The sequence below is a fragment of the Pelecanus crispus genome, chromosome 1 (genome assembly GCF_030463565.1).
Source record: "Pelecanus crispus isolate bPelCri1 chromosome 1, bPelCri1.pri, whole genome shotgun sequence".
In the NCBI taxonomy this organism is placed as follows: Eukaryota; Metazoa; Chordata; class Aves; order Pelecaniformes; family Pelecanidae; genus Pelecanus; species Pelecanus crispus.
This window is the reverse complement of record NC_134643.1, coordinates 204,714,030-204,733,298: the sequence shown is the minus strand read 5'-3', so window position 1 is coordinate 204,733,298 and position 19,269 is coordinate 204,714,030. Positions and strand designations below refer to the sequence as shown.

Here is a 19,269-nt window from a genome sequence, read left to right as displayed (position 1 = left end):
ATTTTTATCACAGCTTTGTCTTATTATGTTATATGTATTTTATTATGAATATTGTAGTGGAAACAGAAGAAATAGCTATTTTCTGCTGTCAAAGAGTCAACTAAGTTGCTTCCCTTTGCCCTCAAGTTGGAAAAAACTATGGTATTATTTTCCTGGTAAAAATGCTCAAGATACAGTGGGCAAGAGAAAACAAATACTTAGTGAAAATGGTTTAACAAATCCCAGCAGAAACAAAGCATCTTTTCACATACTTAAAAGTCTGCAAGGCTCCATGCTGACATTTGATGAATGGACGGAATAAAATGTTTTGCACCTCCTATGCCTTCTACTGATGGGACAAAATCCTGGTTGGCACAGATGCTAGATCAGCATTACAGTTAAAAACAGCTCCCTTCAAGTGCTATTAGAATTGCATAGTATGAGAATCTAAAATGTTGTGGAGTTCAGTTTATTTGAAGATAAACACACTAGCAAGATTTATAACCAAAACCAAGTAAGCTTTTCACTGTCTCATTTTACTTTTAAGATACCTTGATTACTTGTAAACACAGAAAAGAAGATAGCAGGAGTGAAGGAATAGCTTAAGTCTGGAAAGCAGCAAGGCAATTAATTTTACTGACTAGAGGCTAGCACGATCCCAGCTCATGAGCTGGTTTTATGACAGCAACCAATTACTCAAGAGACTTTATATAAGTTAATGCAAGTGGTAAGCAAGTTCCCTCTACCTTGGGAGCTTTCCTTGATTTTACAAAAGGATAAAAGGAAACAAAAAAAAAATCCACTCTCTTCCACTGCTGCTCCTTCTCACAAAAATACAAAAAACTGTGATGGAATAGTATTGTTCCCCCCCATGCACACCCTGAAAGCCATACAACAGATTATTTCTTGACTGCCTGTATTCAGAAAGTGTCTTTCTAGAATGATGAACAATCCTTAACATCTTTGACTGATGACTGCTGACCCAGGGACACAGCTCCACAAGTACTGGACCAGACACTCAATGTAATTGCGTTCTCCATTTAAAAAAAAAGTACATTAGATTATTTTCATCCCAGCAAGGTATTAGTACCACTTCTTAAGTCATAATGTCAGAAAAGCAAAGCTTAAAATGAAAGTTTAAATAGAAACACTTTCTAAAAACATATTCAAGCAAAACCAAAACCTTATTAACATGAAGCTTTTGTTCCGAGACCTGTGGTTTATGTTGGAGCAGACGTTGACAACCAACACAATATGAATTTTGTTGCAGTTGCAATTAAAAAAATGGGAGCTACTTTTGAAAAAAAAAAAAAAAAACAAACAACATCAAGCTAAATGTGAATAGTTTGATCCTTCTTGTATGAAGGAACAGCTCACCTTATTGTTTGTGTTTTAGAAGGCTGACATGTTAATAGCAGCACTACAAGTCTGCTGTGGAGGACAAGTAGTTTGTGGCTCTGCATAACACTCAAGTCAAATTTCTGCTTGATATATGAAAATGTGAATTAGAGCTACTGATGCTGTATGTGCTGTGAAACACACAAAGATCACCATGAAATACTATCGGAGGACTGAGGCTTTGTATGTCAGTCACTTATTTGCTGATCCCAGCCTGTCAGCTGTTACTCTCTACTGTAAAAAGCTGTCCATGAAAATCTACCACAGTCTCCATTATCCCCAGTGTTTTAGCACAAGATAATAAAATATGTATGCCAGAACAGTAACAAAATCACGCCCAACTGCTCTTGTTGAGTACAAACATGAGAGTAACCTCGAAAATCTCTAATTAGCTTATCAATACTTGGCTTTTTTAATTATTATTTTCTAGTACGCAAGGGTGATATGCATTAAATATGCTTAGATTCTTTGTTAAAATTATTAGCTTACTTTTCTTCTTTCTGTATCGTAAACAGCGTCTTTGCATTAAAGAAAACTCTAAACTTATTACAAAATACCCTTTTCAGGTCATTTTGACAACAGTTCCACTTCTACAGAGTAACTTTTTACGATAGATTTATTAAGTCCTTAATTGTTCATGGTAACCCCTTATTTTAAATATGGACAAGACTCCTGAGTGATTTTGACAGGCTCATGACTCAGTCTTCTCACCACAGGTTGAAATAATGACACCAAAGGGAAAATTTCGCCACCTGGAACTCAGCTGACACTGAAAGAACAAACCCAGAATTCCTCTACTATTATAAAGGGACCAGTAACATATCAGCTTCCCTTCTGCTTCTGACCATCTCATCCCATTCTCAAGTAAATTCTGGTTTGTTTTAAATGAATGCAGGAAAAAAAAGACCAATACGAAAGCAAAATATATGGAAGAGAAAGAACCCACGATAAAAGAACACACCCCCCCAAACAAATAAATTTCTACCTGGCATTTTGTCAAACAGGAAAAGTCTTACTAGGAAAGCACTAATGAAAGAGACAGTTTCACTGCTATCCAAGTGAACTGAGAATTGTCATATGGTATCCACAGTGCATAGAGTAATGTATGATGTCACTTCTAGGGAGGAAAAAAGCTCTTCTAATGAGGCAATTAAGCTAAATGAATGCAGGAATTAAAAAAGGGTTAAAATGAAGTACAAGTGCTCTTACTGTAGCACAGTTCCTTTCCAAGCATTGCGAGCGCTCAGGAAGCAGCGGCGCTGGCGACAGCGGGGCGCTGGGCTGAGCGGCTTAACCGTGCAGCCAGGCGTTCGTACTCACCTGCCCCAGCATGTCTGGTGCGATGGGAAACGTGGGCCAGATGGCCGAGTAGACACCGAAGAACACGAGCCAGAGCAGCATGCTTCCCCAGACGGCCAGGTGACTGAACTGTCAAGGAGCAGGTAAAAAAGGCGAGTCAACACAGGGCACTTCCTCTGTCCACCTAACCTACAGACACGTCTCTGTTCAGGTCTCTGTCAGTCTCACTCAAGCCTGTCTACCACACTTGGTTTCAGGCCAGTAGCACAGGTTGTTTAAACAGCATAAACCAGTTCTCCTCTTTAATCTTTGCCTCATGGCAGGGCAGACAGATAGTCCTCTCAGCCAATCTGTCTTACTTGGAGCTCCAAAAACTCATCAAATTTTCCTTGGAACTCGGATTTTTCTCATCTAGCTCCTGCTTCCCGTTGTGCACATGCCAGGTTCAACGCATACATCAAGGTAGAAATGTTCAAAGGCTCAGGTTAAAGTTCACACGGACAAATCCCTTACGGCAGACTGTATGCATACAAGCCTTGTGCACCCCTCGCACTCCTTTCACAGAGGAAGATTCAGTGCTGTGTAATACACTACCACAACCAACACCTACTGACCATCTTTGCTTTTTTTTCTGTTTTGTTTTAAAGTTGTCCTAGGCTATTTACAGATATGCAATGCAGTTTACATCTTTACAGATTCTTCAGTCTGTAGACTCACTAAGAGTAAATAAAAGTGGTATTAAAATGACCAAGAACATGTCCAGCACAGACTCTCATAGAATCATAGAATCGTTTAGGTTGGAAAAGACCTTTAAGATCATCCAGTCCAACCATTAACCCACACTACCAGGTCTACTCTAAGCCAATCAAGGGTAGACTAGACTAAACCATGTCCCAGAGTGCCACATCTACCCGTTTTTTGAACGCTTCCAGGGATGGGGACTCCACCACCTCTCTGGGCAGCCTGTTCCAATGCTTGACCACCCTTTCTGTAAAGAAATTTTTCCTAATTTCCAACCTAAACCTCCCCTGGCGCAGCTTGAGCCCATTTCCTCTCGTCCTATCGCTAACTACTTGGGAGAAGAGACCAACAGCCACCTTGCTACAACCTCCTTTCAGGTAGTTGTAGAGAGCGATAAGGTCTCCCTCCCCTCAGCCTCCTCTTCTCCAGGCTAAACAACCCCAGCTCCCTGAGCTGCTCCTCATAAAGCCTGTGCTCCAGACTTTGTTTCAGTTGCATTAAAGAAAGGCATTTTTCCTACACACCCAAACTATTTTGCCATTCAGGATGATTTAAGCTGTTTTACTTTTACACTGCAGTGGATGGAATCAGCAATTTCAGTTGTAACAAGCAACTGAGCTCATTATTGGCTCCAGCTTTTTTGGATGCTAACAACTCCTGTGGCTGATGACTTTGGCTCCAATTCAGAGAAGTACCTGCATAAATCTTAATTACTAATTACATATGGGTTTAGGAACATGGGAATGAATTCACACACTGGTTGCTGTGGTGGACACGGTGTGTTTGTTTAGTTGTCAGCTTTATACTTTCTATTTGATGATTGTATTTGTTGACTTTTTGAACAGTATGTCTGAGAACCAAAGAAGTGTGTAACTGAGTATTGTGTTCTGCCCACTGTGAGATAGACACAGTCTTCTGGAAGGACAAGACTGCTCCTCCTCTGGAAGCACTGAGCATCCTCAGAAAGGAGAGCTTTCTCCAGGACAGGCACTGAGAACAAACAAGGAGTCTGCAGCACCAGTGGAGACTGGCAGATAGCTGGGAGCAACTGGAGGCTGCCTTACAGTAGAAGCATTCATACAGCAAAATGTCAGAGGATGGAAAGAACACTCTTCTAGGCACTCTCAGAAAGCTGGAATTTTGTTCAACCCCAGAAGTTGCTGGGCTAATGAGCAGGACATCGGGTAGGCCCTCTCCTGGGAAGACACAGTGGGCAGGAAGATTTGTTTTCAAATTTTGCTATTTACTGTGTTTACCCAGGAGATCTGACCAGCAATTCCTTTATTTAAAAAAAACCCAAAAAACAAAAACAAAAAAAACCCCAAAAAACCCCACCAAAATAACAAACACAACACAACCCTCTCACCCACATTTTTTGATTCAGTTTTAATATGAATAAAACTAAGAGACTGGAAGTAATTTTTTTTTTTTTTTAAAAGACTTGGAGGAAGGGGGGGATTTTATCCTTTCAGTCTACTTGCTTTTCTGAAAACTAGAGACAATTCATGTCAAGATTCTGACTGAAATAAAGCCCTGCCACAGTGAGCAACTGCGGTGCTCAGCTCCCCAAAGAACAAGTACTGCAAGTCTGCTGCAAGAATTCATCTTAAAGAAAAGCCAGCCCCATCCAATGGCAGAACACCACCAGCACTGCTTTCCCAAAAGGACATGACAGCTTCTCTTGAGCCGCAGCCTTCCTTCCAAACAAGTGGACCAGAAGCTCAGGATAGCTTGGACTGATGCTTCCAAGCTGCAAACTCCTACAGACTTTACAATTAAAAAAAGTAAAGATAAAAGCAAGCAGGGAAACCAATCTAAGACATACTCTTATTTTGTAGGAGGTGTATTTATGCTAGCGAAATGACATCTTCATTTTTTTTTTTTTGTCTCCCTCCTGTTTTACTTTCCAGTCTGCTGGTAAGACCGTTTTCAAGTTTTGCAGCTCTTCATCTCACCCTTTCCAGCTCAGCAAAGACTTTGCTCATTTTATGGTGTCTTTATCTTCTTCTCATGGTTGTCCCAATCATCTCTTCATCTCAGGCGTCTTCCTGCCTGGATTGCTTCTCTACCTTTAGAAGAGCTTCTGCTTTCACAAAGAGCCCTCCTTGCCAATGTTCCTTATAGACTCACCCCACCAACCTTTGCACTGTTGATTCTCCACTGATCTCTGTCATTTACCCCTGAAGAATTCATGTGCAAAGCAGAAGCGAGACCATCAGATGTGTTAAATGAGCAACGGTCAGAGAAAAAGACATCAAGGCTTTCTCACATAAAAAGTAGACCCACTGTACCGTTATCCTGTGCATCCTGTTTATCTGAAATAGTTCATATAGTGTGGTAAAACAGTGAAGAAAGCTGTGTTTGGAAAAAAGCCTACTGCAGTGTTCCAGATAGGTAACACATAACATGAAGCTGCTCCACACAGCTTCGATGCACGGATTTTGTTATGCATCATGTTACCACTTTTACAAGAGCCTTTCTTTCCACACTACCTACTGGATATACCAGGCTCCTAACCACTTTGAGTCTGCATTATTTATTTAAAGCTTTCAGCCAAACCCATTATGTTCTCCCAAGAGGCAGTGTCCCCCTCACTCTCAAGAACAAATTGCCTGTAACCAATCTACTTGATGATGGAGAAGAGGCTTAACTCAATGTTGTACATTTAATACTTTTCAAGTAACCTAAAGATTCTCTGTGTGTTGATTCACTCACAGCTGAAACAATAATTGCAACCAACATCGGATTCCGAGATGATGAGAGTCACTGATCCAAGCAATGGGACAGGTATTAGAAGTGTATATAGAAAAAAGTTGATTCTCAACACAATGACTTTTCCGTGCATAACAATAAATTCTCTATAAAATGCATGTTAAAGTGTTAAAGTTAAACACACTATAAAAAGAGTGTTAAAGAACACCGTTATCTACTAAACATCATGGTATCTTTTAAAATAAAACTTAGAAAAGAGGGGCTCATGATTATCCCCAAGTGACTGAAAAGATACCAATTAGCCAGTGAAGGGGAGAGAGGAGGAAGAATCAAGTAACTCACAACAGGATCTAAACATGCTCGCATGCTTCCAATGCAGACTTGGATATATCCTCTTCTAGTGCATGAGGGATTAATTTAAGTATTTTTGCATTTTAAAATGTTGGTATACAACATAGGACTTATGCATAAGCAACAGCAAAAAAAAGAACAGATTTTATTTTCGGATGAGAGAATGAGGCAGAGAATATTAGCATCTCCCTAATAATTAACATACAGATAGCATTTCATCTTTAAAATTCAGAACAGACATCAGCTCATTAATCTTAACAATTCCTCTGCAAGGAATGAAAGAAAACATTATACAAGTAACAGAAGCAATGAGGTTACGAGATAAGCCAAGCCCCTCCAAGAAACTGGTAAAATAAGAATGAGAGTCCTCAAAACAACTTGGTCTTGAGGGCAGAATGTCTTGGTATGCCATGAAAACTAGATTCCCATAAGGTATCTCATAGGTGTGGAGAAATAGGGACTCCATCAAAATCAAAAGATTAGTGTTTCAGAGAGGCTGGGGGAAAGAAAAGGAGAATGGTCTTGAAGGTTCATCAACACAGGAACCCTCCTACCCCCCATATTCTTTGGAGGTCACTGCCCTACCAGATTCTGACACCTACCAAGTAACAGAGCACTCACTCATTGCAAGTAAATGACTCAAATCTAGGAGTCAGCGTAACTGTTTGACTAACATCCTTTATTACTGTAAGTTTCCAAACAAAAAATCTCATCCAATGTGAATTCACTAGCACTTTTTAATAGCTGCAAAAATATTTTTCAAAGCCCAGTTGTTTATCTGCAGGCAGACACCTTTAATTCCTTATTGCATTAATTTTTGAAGGAGCCACAGAGTACAAAGATGATGTTCTTGATCTATTTCCTTAAGCAACTACAGTAGTACGTTGATTTCATGCAAAATTTTCCCATTTTTAAATATTTAGAGATGTTGGCAATATACTTTTAGCATTCTCTTCCCACTTCTGACAGGCTGCCTTTTTCATCACACATATCGTGCAACCTACGAATTCATTCTCCTCTCATCCTGTACTTACAGAGTTTAGCAGTTTATTCTTACGTGAAATACCCAATTAAAACACTGAAGCCTCAAAAGGTTTTTAGTACTGCTTTTCTATATTAATACTCATTAGGGAGAAAGGTGTGCTAATAAAATAAAAGATACTGAAGAATACTTACTCTAGTCCACGCAGTTGTTTCCAAGCCAGCCTTCAGACAAACAGTGACTACAACATACTGCAAGGATAAAAGAAAAAAGACAAGATAATTTCAGTATTAACACTCTCAAATTCAAAGGTGTTCACAGCCCAATCTCCACTTTACACCTAAAAAGTCACCACCATTTAGGTACCAACCCAAGGCCTTGGCAGTGTGGGATGGGGGAAGGACAGAGCAGAAGATATGGTTGGTGCATGTCTGGGAAGAAACAGAAAGAAAAAAGGGGGGAAATCATGTACACAACATAAGCTTGGTTTTACTGTACTTGTATACTTTCTTCTGGTTTATACCATTTTCTGATGGTATAAAACTGTAAAGAAATTCTACCATTCAAAAATGCTAGGATACTACACAAACTTACAGTGTAAACTATGTTTCCAACAAATAGATAGTCAATTCCCTGGCCATTTGTGAATACTGCATCTGCAAGAAAGAAAAATTATCACATTTGTTAACCAGTTTATCAATATAATGGACGAAATAATAATGAGTTTTCAGGAGAAAATAACTGGTCCCAACCTTGCCTTTTAGAATGTCTAAAAGCACTTTTAAAAGTTGTGAGATAATGGTAATGCAGAAGTTGTGCTAAGCCAGGCCACAGACACGATGCTCGGGTAGAGCGTATATCCATAGTCCTGGTTGCCAGAAGCCGCCCCAGCAGAAGGGGACGTGTTTGCCAGACCCTAACGTGTAATTTGTCTATAAGAACTGAGGTATGTCAGTGTCCCTTTTTCTCTCGCTGTCTGTTCTGTAGTACTTATTGACACCTCTAACCGGTCCTGTTATTTGCTGTGCCTGTGAAGAAAAAGTCTGTAAAACACCAGCCGATTTGTGGTGAAACAGAGCTGACTTAAGAAAAGCCACAAAAGATTCATCTATAAAGGACACACGTAACACCTAAAGTCTCTTACTGGAGATTAATTCAGTAACTGAGCAGCATTCAGTCTCCACGCACCCTTTCTCTAGTCAAGTGTGCACAAGGGTAAGTACATGTTACTCTATCATTTGAAAGTGCCAACCTTGGCAATACTTCAAGTGTCTGTTTAGTCTTTCTTAGCCTTTGTTGAATAAAACCGGAACACCATGAAAGCACAGTCGACAGCCACGCTAACACCAAATGAACTCGCACTCACAGGAGCTTTCAAGCATTACTCAAGCACGAGAAGTATTGCTACTTTCACAGGTTTTAAGACAATTGCTAGAGAAATACACAAACAGCAGGGATGAAAAAGGCTTAAGATAAAATCTTGGACCTGTTCCTAAACACATACCTCCTAGCACAGTGCTTCTACTATGACAGTACCACTTTGCTAGACTTACTTGCAAAACTGGATCTGACATTCTTAAAACTAGGGTTATCTACTTAATTAACTGTGTTCCTATGATGTAGGTCTCCAGGATCAGTAAATTTTTAAAGCAAATTTTTAAGTCTATAGAGAAGAGGCCCTGACACCCTGACCTCTGTGGTAAACACTCTGCCCAGCTTATGGGTAAAAAGACTATATATTTAGTCAGTGCAGTTACCCCAAGCTACTTGTGATGGTTTTCTTCTACAATGCTGCATATGGTTGTCTCCAAAGAACTGACAGGTTGTGAATATTTTCCAGAAGTTGCTGGTTCTATATCCCTGCTTTGTTTTCTCTTTTCAATGCCAACTAAGAAGCAGCAGCAGATAGACTAGTCACTAACATTGCAACAGGATCTAAAGCCTGAGACAGCTTGGGTTTCTAGCCACTGGCATCCCTATCAGCCCGACTCCTCCCCTGGTACTCTGTGGCTTCAGGCATTTACCACATCATTCACAAATACACATCAACTTTTAACAGTCACTTTGCTCTTTCCTCTAGTGTCAATGAAAAAGGTGAAGAACACTAGAGAATTGAGCCTTCCACATCCAAGGAACTCTGCTGATGCCAGAAGGCTCAGTTTGTTAAGAAAAAGGCATGCCTAAATACATACCGGTTTTGATAGATCTAGTCCAAACTTGACCTAATGACTCTGCCAGTATATTGCTCTCGTGCAACATCACAGTGCACACTTAAGTAATTGAATAATTTTTCGTGTAAGTCTCACTTTTTTTTTAAAGTTATATTTTAATGCAGTAAGTTAATGCCTTTTTTTTTTTTTTTTTAGTGATTTCCATGACCTTCCACTTTGGGAGGCTAAGAGGTCCTGAAAGGAATGATATTTCTGTTAATGAGAACAGCAGGACGCTCAGTGAACATTCATTTCTAAAGCTATACAAATGCCCATTCATGGACTATATGCACTTCACATTCTAAGGAACTCTAGAGGTTAAAAAACATCCCAGTGTGAAAGGCACATTTTTGTCTCTGGTGCTGAAATCCCTTTTTCACTTGGAAATACAAAGAAACTTGAAAATTCAATATTCATTCTTCTTCAGAAAGCAAACTAAGCAACCTATTCAAAAGAACTCAGAAAGTTACCATTTGAGTGGGTGAGTATTCCAGTCTTATCATTTTAGTTGTTGAAATTAAAAGTACATTATCTATTTAGGAATTAGTTAGAAAAACATTTATGGAAGACTAAAACAAAAACTGTATTTTTCTTTATCTGCAACCACTACAGACATCAGCCTAAAACTTCTTACATTGGATTTAAAGAAGACCTATTCAAGATTAACATTTCTCATAAAACTAGTCAAACAAAACAACAGAAACCCCCAAATCAAAACAAAACCCAATCATCCATGAAAACCGTTCTCCCCAAAAAACTGAACCAAGCTCCCAGCCCACATATGGAGGAAAGGGAAGTCCCTTTCTTGTACGGTCCATCAGACAGCGTGTGTGAAGCTGCCACTAAAGATACAATATTGACGTTTTGCTCAGCCAGGTAGAGAAACATGAACCTGCCTCCCACAAGTATCTTTACCACCATGCCTCTGATGGAAGCATTCATCTTCCCTCCCTTCCCATTTTCCTTCGCCTCTTCCCCAATTACTCCATCCTGGAGTACAGAAGGTTTTCTTGAAATTAGTTTTTCCAGGGAAGAGTTACAGTTTTGAAAAATTCATGGGTTTAGATAAATACTATTCCCCCCCACGACCCCAATTCGTCATCTGATCCAGTCCTATTTCTTATGACAGTAAAAATGGATTTTCCATGGTTTTTCCTGCCCACACAACTATATTGTACAATCATTTGTACAACAAATTCTCATTTCCCCAGTATCTTTGACTCTTGATCTGGTCTACTTCCATTTCAGCCAATTCATTTTTTCCACAGACTTCAACAGTAGTGAAATCTCTGTATTTTATCCCACATTTTACATTACTGTGTTATGGAATGGGAAAGATCCAACAAGATATAAAGCAAATGGTTGTAATACAGCTGCTATAAGAACATTATGCAGTAAAAAGTTGAGATCTCAACCCACTACCAAAAATATAAGGCATTGTAGAGAACATTATTCAGTATTTGAGTAAGACTTCTTGGCAAAGCAGCAGTTTTAATTTTTCATGTATTAAGTCACTATATGAACAGTGATTACGTTAAATTACAGTAAGTTCTGAAAGCCACTAGATAGCTAGCCAAGTTCAGCAGCTATAGCCTATTGAACTGTCTGTCAGCATTATTTTCTTGGGACTTGTCACGACCTCCCATTCTGCAAACACACTGGGCTTTGTAAGACTGAACATCAGTTACTGACGTAAGAAATAACGAAGCCCTTACCATGCTCCAGCACTTTCAGTGGAAACCAGAAGAGAATGATGGAATGGATCAGGGCATTGATGCAGTGACCCCAGAAAACCTGAGGGAAAACAAACCAAGTCATCAGTAAAGTCCAAAACTCTTGACCTCTCTCTAACTCGTAACAAACACTTCGTTGTGTAGTCAGACAGTGTTTGTCCTGAACTGAAATACCTAAACTTCTGCAGGATCTATTTCCACCTACAATTTCTGCTCTTTTCTAAGAAAACACTGGTCCAGTTGGATGGTTTTATTCTAACCACTTAATATATAATAGGCAAGCATGCTTGCAATTTAAGATCTTTATCAAAATACAGCAAACAGATGGAGTCACCCTCCTTTAATTACCTCAAAGAATGATTTTAAAAGACTGATTCAGTACTATGAGATGTTCTGTTTCTTTGAATGAGCAAATACTTTGTGCCCCACAATTTTTAATTTATAGATAATGCCATTTTGCACAAACCAGAGCTTTACGTACTCTGCAGTTTCCTATCTAAACAAAGCAATCATGCATCTTCCTTGATTCAGAAGTACATTTAGATGTGCCTGTTATGGAATAAAGACAGAATTCCAAATGCTGGCATTTCCCAGCCTTTAAATAGCAAAAGGAAGTAAAATGTGTTCTTCAAAACTCCAAGTCCAAATAAACCAATTCAAACTTTATTTTCCAAAATAAAAAAAGCCCCCTAGTAGAAAGCATGATGACAACTTGTATATTAAATCAAATCCAGGCAATGTTATCCAGTTCCTATAAAAGTGGTAAACTCACCGTTTATCAGTAGTTGTGAATTGAAAAGTCATACTCAGATACAAATCTTACTTTGAATCAAAGTTTACAGATATTTCAGGACCAGTTTCAGTTGAAGCCATACCAGAAAATCCTCATTTAAAAACTAAGGATTTTTTTAATTAAAAAAAAAAAAAAAAATCCCTTAAAAGGAACTGGGAGACAGAACAATCTTAATCTGTGCCTAGTGTAAAGCAGAAGTAACAGTGGGGAAGTTATTTTCTGATGAGAAAGACTTGGAAAATAAGAATACTCGTGGTTGTTATTATTAAAGAAACTGACTTTCCCTTACCCTTGTGTTGAACCCATCTGCATTTTGAGTAATTTTGTAGAGTTGTGGAAATCTAAGCATGCTATCTTGAGTACACGATCGTTCAAAAATTCCCAGAGTAAAGGGTGGCAGCGCTGTGAAAATCTGCAAGGAAAGCAAATACTAATTAAAAGCAGCCATTAGTTTTAAGTGGATCTCAGATAATATTTCAGTATCTAGACAATAGCAAAATTCCCACAGACTTCAGCAAAGACTTATTGCCAATGAGTATGTTATTTGACATAATTTTCAAGTGTCCAAACATGAATTTCAGCAATTCATAAATCTCAAATATTGACTTATGAACAAAAGAAGCATGAAAAAAATTCTTACTATTAACCAATTAGCTTAAACAAAAGGAGTTAAGCATCAGTAGTTTCTGATGCACCAGCTAATCTAGTGAGGTTAAAACACATCAGACTGCAAAGGAAAGACAGCATGTACTTCTTCAAAAAAGCCTTGTGGGAATGGGTTCAAATATGGCTGCAATTTGTAGCCGTAATTAAATATGTAACATGCTTAACCAAAGCTAAGTTTACAGACAAAGCAAATGTGGAAATCACATTAAAAAAACCCACATCTACTGAAAAACAAAGGCTATTCTGTCTTACGGTACTTTGGGGATTCTCCAGGCAGGCATGAACTGATAGGAACAAATTAACTGCAATATGTGTCTGTGCTATGGGCAGACACTTAGATGACCAAGCCTCGGAAGCTTTCCAGGAGAGGCAGCAGGACACTTTGCCAGAAGCAGAGTAAATTAGCCTCTGCTGAGTCCCACATCGCTGCTCTTAAAGTGTTTCCAGGATCTGAGGCAGCTCATTTAAAGCCGGCTTGGGTATCCATGTTTCTTGCAGTCTGCAGTGCAGGCACAGAGTGAAAATAATACCAGTGTGCATGTCTGAATACTAAACTTCATTCACTTCCTTTTATATTAACAGTTTATATCGGAAAAATAATTTCTAATCCTACATATACATACATTTTTAACAGTTTGAGAAATGTTCTTGAAGTTAAGAAGCAGCTTGAAGTTATGAACTGTTTCTAGCGTGCGTACATGTTTGCAAAAGTTGGGCTGTGGTTCCCACCAGCAGTGAGTTGGGAGTCAAGGAACAGACAAAGAGCAACACAAGAGGACTAGAGACTAGTGAGAATCAATAATTACATTCCTAGATCCAACTGGGAATGTGCTGCTTCTGCTCATAAAGTGATAATGGCTGGTTAAAATGGCAGCAGACTGGGGGTGGGGAACCAAAACCAAGACCGCTGGTCTGATATATTCTAAAAAAGGACATGTTCTCATACAACTTTTAAGGTATTTCTCCACATTTCCCATGTTTATTGGGGCATTTACATTCTCACTTGAAGTAAATCTTCCAGTGTTTTTGTTTATGAAGGTAAACCAGTGCAAAAGCAGGAATTACAATGCTAATATGATTTCCTACACAATATTTTAATGAGACTACTAATGAAATAAAAGGTTAATCTTCATAGAAGAGAATGACAGAGCTAAAACCACTTTAAAATCTAACCCCTTCAAACTGTGGAAGTCCCTAATATCCTACCAGCACTTGATTCTTCAGGAGTCTATGCGCCAGTTCTAATTTTAGAAAATACCGACCTTACAAAACAAGGGTTGGTTTCTACTTCACTGACTCTGGAAGATGAGTTTCATCCATGAACTTTATGTAGGGTAGGTAGATCCATCAAATCACATTTAAGGATAATAGATGCAAATATCTGAACATGAATGACAGACTGAGTAACAGTCAGGAAGTTAGGGTGAAAAGAATCAAGGGAGTAGAAAATCCCTGAATAAATATCTTCCATGAAGAATATGAAATCTTACAGAATATGAGGGTTTGTGCCACCATTTTTAAGATTAACGTGACAGAAGTTAAGTGTTTCCATTAATACTACTCAGCGATAAAGATAATTTGCTGGGTTTTTCTGTATTACCATATATTTGGAATGAGTCTGCTTAAAGAAAAAAATTAAATTTCCTCCCTCCAAAGAGAAGTGCAAAGGATTTTTCAGCACTGACAAAGTGTCCTAATGGCTTATAAATCCAGACACCAGACTGCTCATCAGTAATATTACAAATGCAACACTGTTGAAAATACCAGCTCCGGTCTATGGTATGCTATGGAACTTGGTCCCAGAGATCCTCCAGACTTTAATCAATGTTATTGATTAAATAGTATTATTGATTAAAGTGACAAAGCCATGTGGCAGTGTGGCACTCTGCAGAGCATGACAAAAAAAATCAGAAACCACTCCTGAACTGACACATTCTGCTCTTGGTTCAAGTGAAAAATGCTGGTGACACAGCAATGCTAATTCCCGTTCTGTACCTAACATAGCACGAGTCAACCCAAAACATCTGCATGACACTTCTCTGAGCATCTAACTGTTACAGGGTCTGAGGGGGGAAAAAACAAACCCTCAAAGATTAAGACTCTGCATCTATTTGGAACATGAACAGTCAGCAAAATATTCAATACAAAAGACCGAAGAGGCTTTCGAAGAAGAAATTAAATTCCATCTAAAAGCTGTAGAGTTTTATGGAGGTTATATTAGGCCAAACGTGTATTTTCAAGGTGCTATGCCAGATGTATTTGTGTGATAAAAACACCATCCAAAATGAACTTTTTATCTACCTCAGGGTGGATTCAAAATGGCTTTTACAAATGAACTCACCTTTCCTGACATACATCCAAGACAGTTACCTGTGAGAAGTGGGACACAACAAAATAATAATCAAGTCCCAAGCACTTACCAAGTCAAAACACGTAGCACTTACCACATTATACAGACCAATGCACCATCGCTCAAATAAGATCTGCCCAGAAAATCCATTAACGAAAGCAAACCAAAGCTGAAACAAAAACAAGTTACAAGAAGCTTTAGATTACTACGGCAGTACATGTTTCCATTTACAGTAGAGGAGAAGGATGTGGAACACGGACCACCATCTGGAGACAGCTGCTTGCCATGCTCGATTATCAGCACTGCCAGGCAGTTATTCTCTTCTGAAGTCTTACATTTTAAATACTGCCAGAGTACTGCTTATGTACAATAAAATACTCAGGTGATGGAGCAACTTGCTGTATTTGCATCATTACTCTAAAAAAATAAATGGCCTCAAACTATTTCAAAATCCTTATTGCTGGCAACTTAACATGCTTGAAGCCAGAAGCCAACCTCATTTCCATCGTGGTCAGAAAAGACCAGAATTGTCAAGGTAAGTGTTTTGATGGATCATAGAATCCTCTGCTTGTCTTCTGTGTCCTATTTTTACAATCCCAGAATTACAGTGATACCAACTTATCAGCTACATAATCATAATTACATTACAATTTTATTGTCTACGTGATGTAAAGATTACTATTTCATAAGCTACCAATTTAATAATTAAACATTGGAAGAGGTTGCCCAAAGAGGCTGTGTAGTCTCGATCCTTTTACAAGTTTACAAAACCCAACTGGGCAAGCCCTGAGCAACCTGGTTTGAATTTAGTGTTCACCCTACTTTAAGCAAGAAGTTGGACTAGACGGCCTCCAAGCTGCCTTCCAACTGAGGGGATTCTGTAATGCCATGATCCCAGGAAACTACTGGAAGCTGCAGTGCATAGGTAAACTCTTTTCAGCATTTCCTTGGACCTAGCTTCCTTGAGCCTACTTCTTATCTTGCTTAAGCAGCTTTTTGAAGCAAGAGCTGCTTTACTGGGTTGGAACAAAGTTTCTTACTCAGTGGGCATTGAAAGCAGCTTCAGAAAGAATATAAGGACGAAGAGAAAGAATTATCTTTCCCAAAATAAATTGGAAACTGGAAGAATAATCAGCAGTTTAAGGGCATCCTGAAACAGTTTGTGTGTGACTCATTGCACTGAATAGGTAACAAAGGATTTCTGTGAATTTGGGGCTATAGTCCCTTTTAAAATCCATACTGCACCATGGCACTTCATGCAAAATTAATTCAACATTGTGTGTGGGAACACTCCCCCCACCCACCCCCTTTCAACGTGTTTTGTCTTGCATTTACTTTACAAGGTCACATTGCATTGGATACACCAGATATTGCAGAGCAGTCAAGTGATGCCCACACCTATTCCCTTCTCACTGCCTGTGAGCCCATGGCACTCACCGCCAGGCATCTTTTCTGACACTATTCTGTCACTCACATATAGCAGCACTCTCCTACTGGCATCATTTAGTCTCTGGCTCACTTGTGCAGTATTAGTGTCCTAGCAAAACACCTCAAATAACAATTAGTCAACTGTATGTCATCTGATCTCTTCTCTGCTCCCACCCAAAATAGAGTAATTAGGAAAGAAGACAAGAGAAGATAACAAGACTGCACCGAGACCTACAACTGTTTTCATAGATGCAGCATCTAAACAGACTAGGACTCTTCAGCATGAGACAGAGGCAACTTAAGGGAAGATTAAAATATTTACAAGATTGACAAGACAGACAAATAGCTGTTCAAATAGGCAATGCTACAAGACATTAGATTAGCAGGCTACACAAAAAAAAAGTTAAGTTTCCACGCAATACATGGTTGGTCTATGGAACTGCCTGCCAGACGATACTGTGGATGCAAAATGGCGTTGGGAAAGAAATCATGGAAGAAAAGCTGGAGACCAGATGAGTCTGCCAGAGAACTATCACTGTTCACAGACGATCAGACACCAGGTTAGTTGAACTCTTATTCTGACCCTCTACAGCTGTTCTTACATCTATTATATCACCATTCTTGTTTAAAATTAATCATGCTGATGCACTCTCACTGTTCAAGCGAGAAGCAATGACACTGATCTCAACTCATGTGCTTATAGATATGCCTTGCACTTGCACAGGAGGCCAGCTATTTAAACTGATTTCCTACAATTTTTAAAACCTTCATCTGCTCTTTCTAGTATGGATTTTCTATCAGTTTTACCCTATATTATTCTGAAGTTTGCACTTTTCTATACATGCTGCCCTCCTTGCAGCTTGTAGTTGAAAAGTGCCCTTGTAAGCTCTCTTAAGGGCCAGCAGTTTCATTCCATTTCCATGTAGTTGAAATGTATCAACCTAGTGTAAACTGCAGAATATTTCTCCAGTTTCCTGAAAAAAATTCCTCTTTCACATTGTCAATCATGCATTAATTTAAATTAAATAAGCATTTAAGTGTTCACCTCTCCAGCTCTGTCCAGAAAAAGGACAGAAGGAAGACACATTCTACAGCCCAAGTTTTTTCATCACTTCTACTGTATTGATACCTTGAATGATGACTGTTCTCTAAGTCTCGCTCTAAGGACTCAATTAATGGCCTGAAATAGCATACTGACCAGTCTCATTCTCACACTTGGAGTATTTCAGTCAGTTGTATACCTCAGCTCTTCAAATGAAAGATATGAAAGGTCTTGGGTACAAAGGCTGAGGTCCCCCAAAGAAACCACAATTAATTTGAGGCTGTCAAACTTGAGGGTTTCTTCTCCTAGCAAGAAACAGAGCTTTAAACAAGCATACTCCCAGATATTTAGCAACAATGACCTAGGCACTTATCATCTCCAGGCTTCTTGCAATTAATTGCAGCTGTGAATGAGGGTAGCAATCCTAGAAAACATAAATAGCTCACAAATCAGAAGCCTGTCTGCCCTGCTGGCAACCTCAGCCTGTGCTCTGCTCAGTTTTCTAGATCCCACTGGGCAAAGCAAATTTCAAAGGTTTGGTAGCAAGCATTGAGGCCTTTTATGACACTGGCTCATGCTACTTAGGAAGCCATTGCTTTCTGAAACCATAGTCTCCCACAACTAGCCCTCCAGCAACAGACATTTCTGATTTTCTATCAAGAAGGTCAAACAAAGCAGCCAAACCTTGCATAGCTGGCCCATGGCTGGAAGAGAAGTCCCAAACCAGGCAAAGCTAACATCTTAGATTCACATTTCCCAACAAAAATATTAGCAGTAATGAAGTGAAGATACAGTCATAAAAGACTTGGAAAAAGCAAAGCTGCAGACATACTACAAAGACATACTACAAAACAGCAGACTGTCAAAGTACAAGTGAAAAATACCCTCTCAACAACCCAGTTCTTTCTGCTCAAGGTTCCTACCCTACCATAATTGGGTGATGCAGAATTCAGTAAAGACCCTGCTAAAACCACCTTGAGATTAGTCCATCACTATAGGGGAATACTGAGATGAATGTGTCTGACTGTGGTAAACAGGTATCTAGATGTCACCATCTTTAGTCTTCTGCAGTGTCTTTCAACATTGAAAGAATTTTCTACAGAAAAGTTTTCTCCTTATTTCAAGGCTGCTATGCTTTAGGTGGGCAAGAACTAACATTCAGAAAGTTCAACGTTCTGCTATTTCAAAAACCAAATTTGAACTATTTTTCTTTTGGCAGGATCCATACAGGTGAAAATTAGAAGTGAGCACATTCCCACACTTACACAAGTCTGCGTGCACCACACGCTCCAAACAGAGGGAAAAAGTTCTTAGAGTTACGACACTGAAAAATAACAGCTATGCTTGTCTTTTCCAGATATTCACATTATCAAATGCCAATCAACAGAAAGAATGTCGTATACTTCCTCAATACCATAATGTCAAGAGTAAATCAGATACTCTGTGTAAAATATACATTTATTTTGAATTTAACTCAAGCCATAAATTGTCATGCATGGTTTAAGGACCAGCTATTTGTAGAGAGAGTATGGTATTCTTTAAGGTCAGCAAAGGGGGGAAAAAAAAAAAAACCCAACCAACCCTC

General features: G+C 39.0%; 1 protein-coding gene across 2 annotated transcripts in view; it reads right to left on the bottom strand.

The window, feature by feature from the left end:
* Positions 1–19,269, bottom strand: part of ATP8A2 (ATPase phospholipid transporting 8A2) — a 345,102-nt gene that overhangs the window by 93,356 nt on the left and 232,477 nt on the right. Inside the window, exons 28-33 of one of the 2 annotated variants that reach the window (XM_075708776.1) lie at positions 15,309–15,383; positions 12,488–12,610; positions 11,388–11,466; positions 8,057–8,118; positions 7,657–7,713; positions 2,698–2,805 (exon numbers count right to left, since the gene is read on the bottom strand). In XM_075708776.1, the coding sequence (XP_075564891.1) occupies positions 2,698–2,805; positions 7,657–7,713; positions 8,057–8,118; positions 11,388–11,466; positions 12,488–12,610; positions 15,309–15,383 (504 nt within the window). The remainder of the gene's footprint in view (positions 1–2,697; positions 2,806–7,656; positions 7,714–8,056; positions 8,119–11,387; positions 11,467–12,487; positions 12,611–15,308; positions 15,384–19,269) is intronic. The other variant, XM_075708786.1, reaches the window with a different exon arrangement.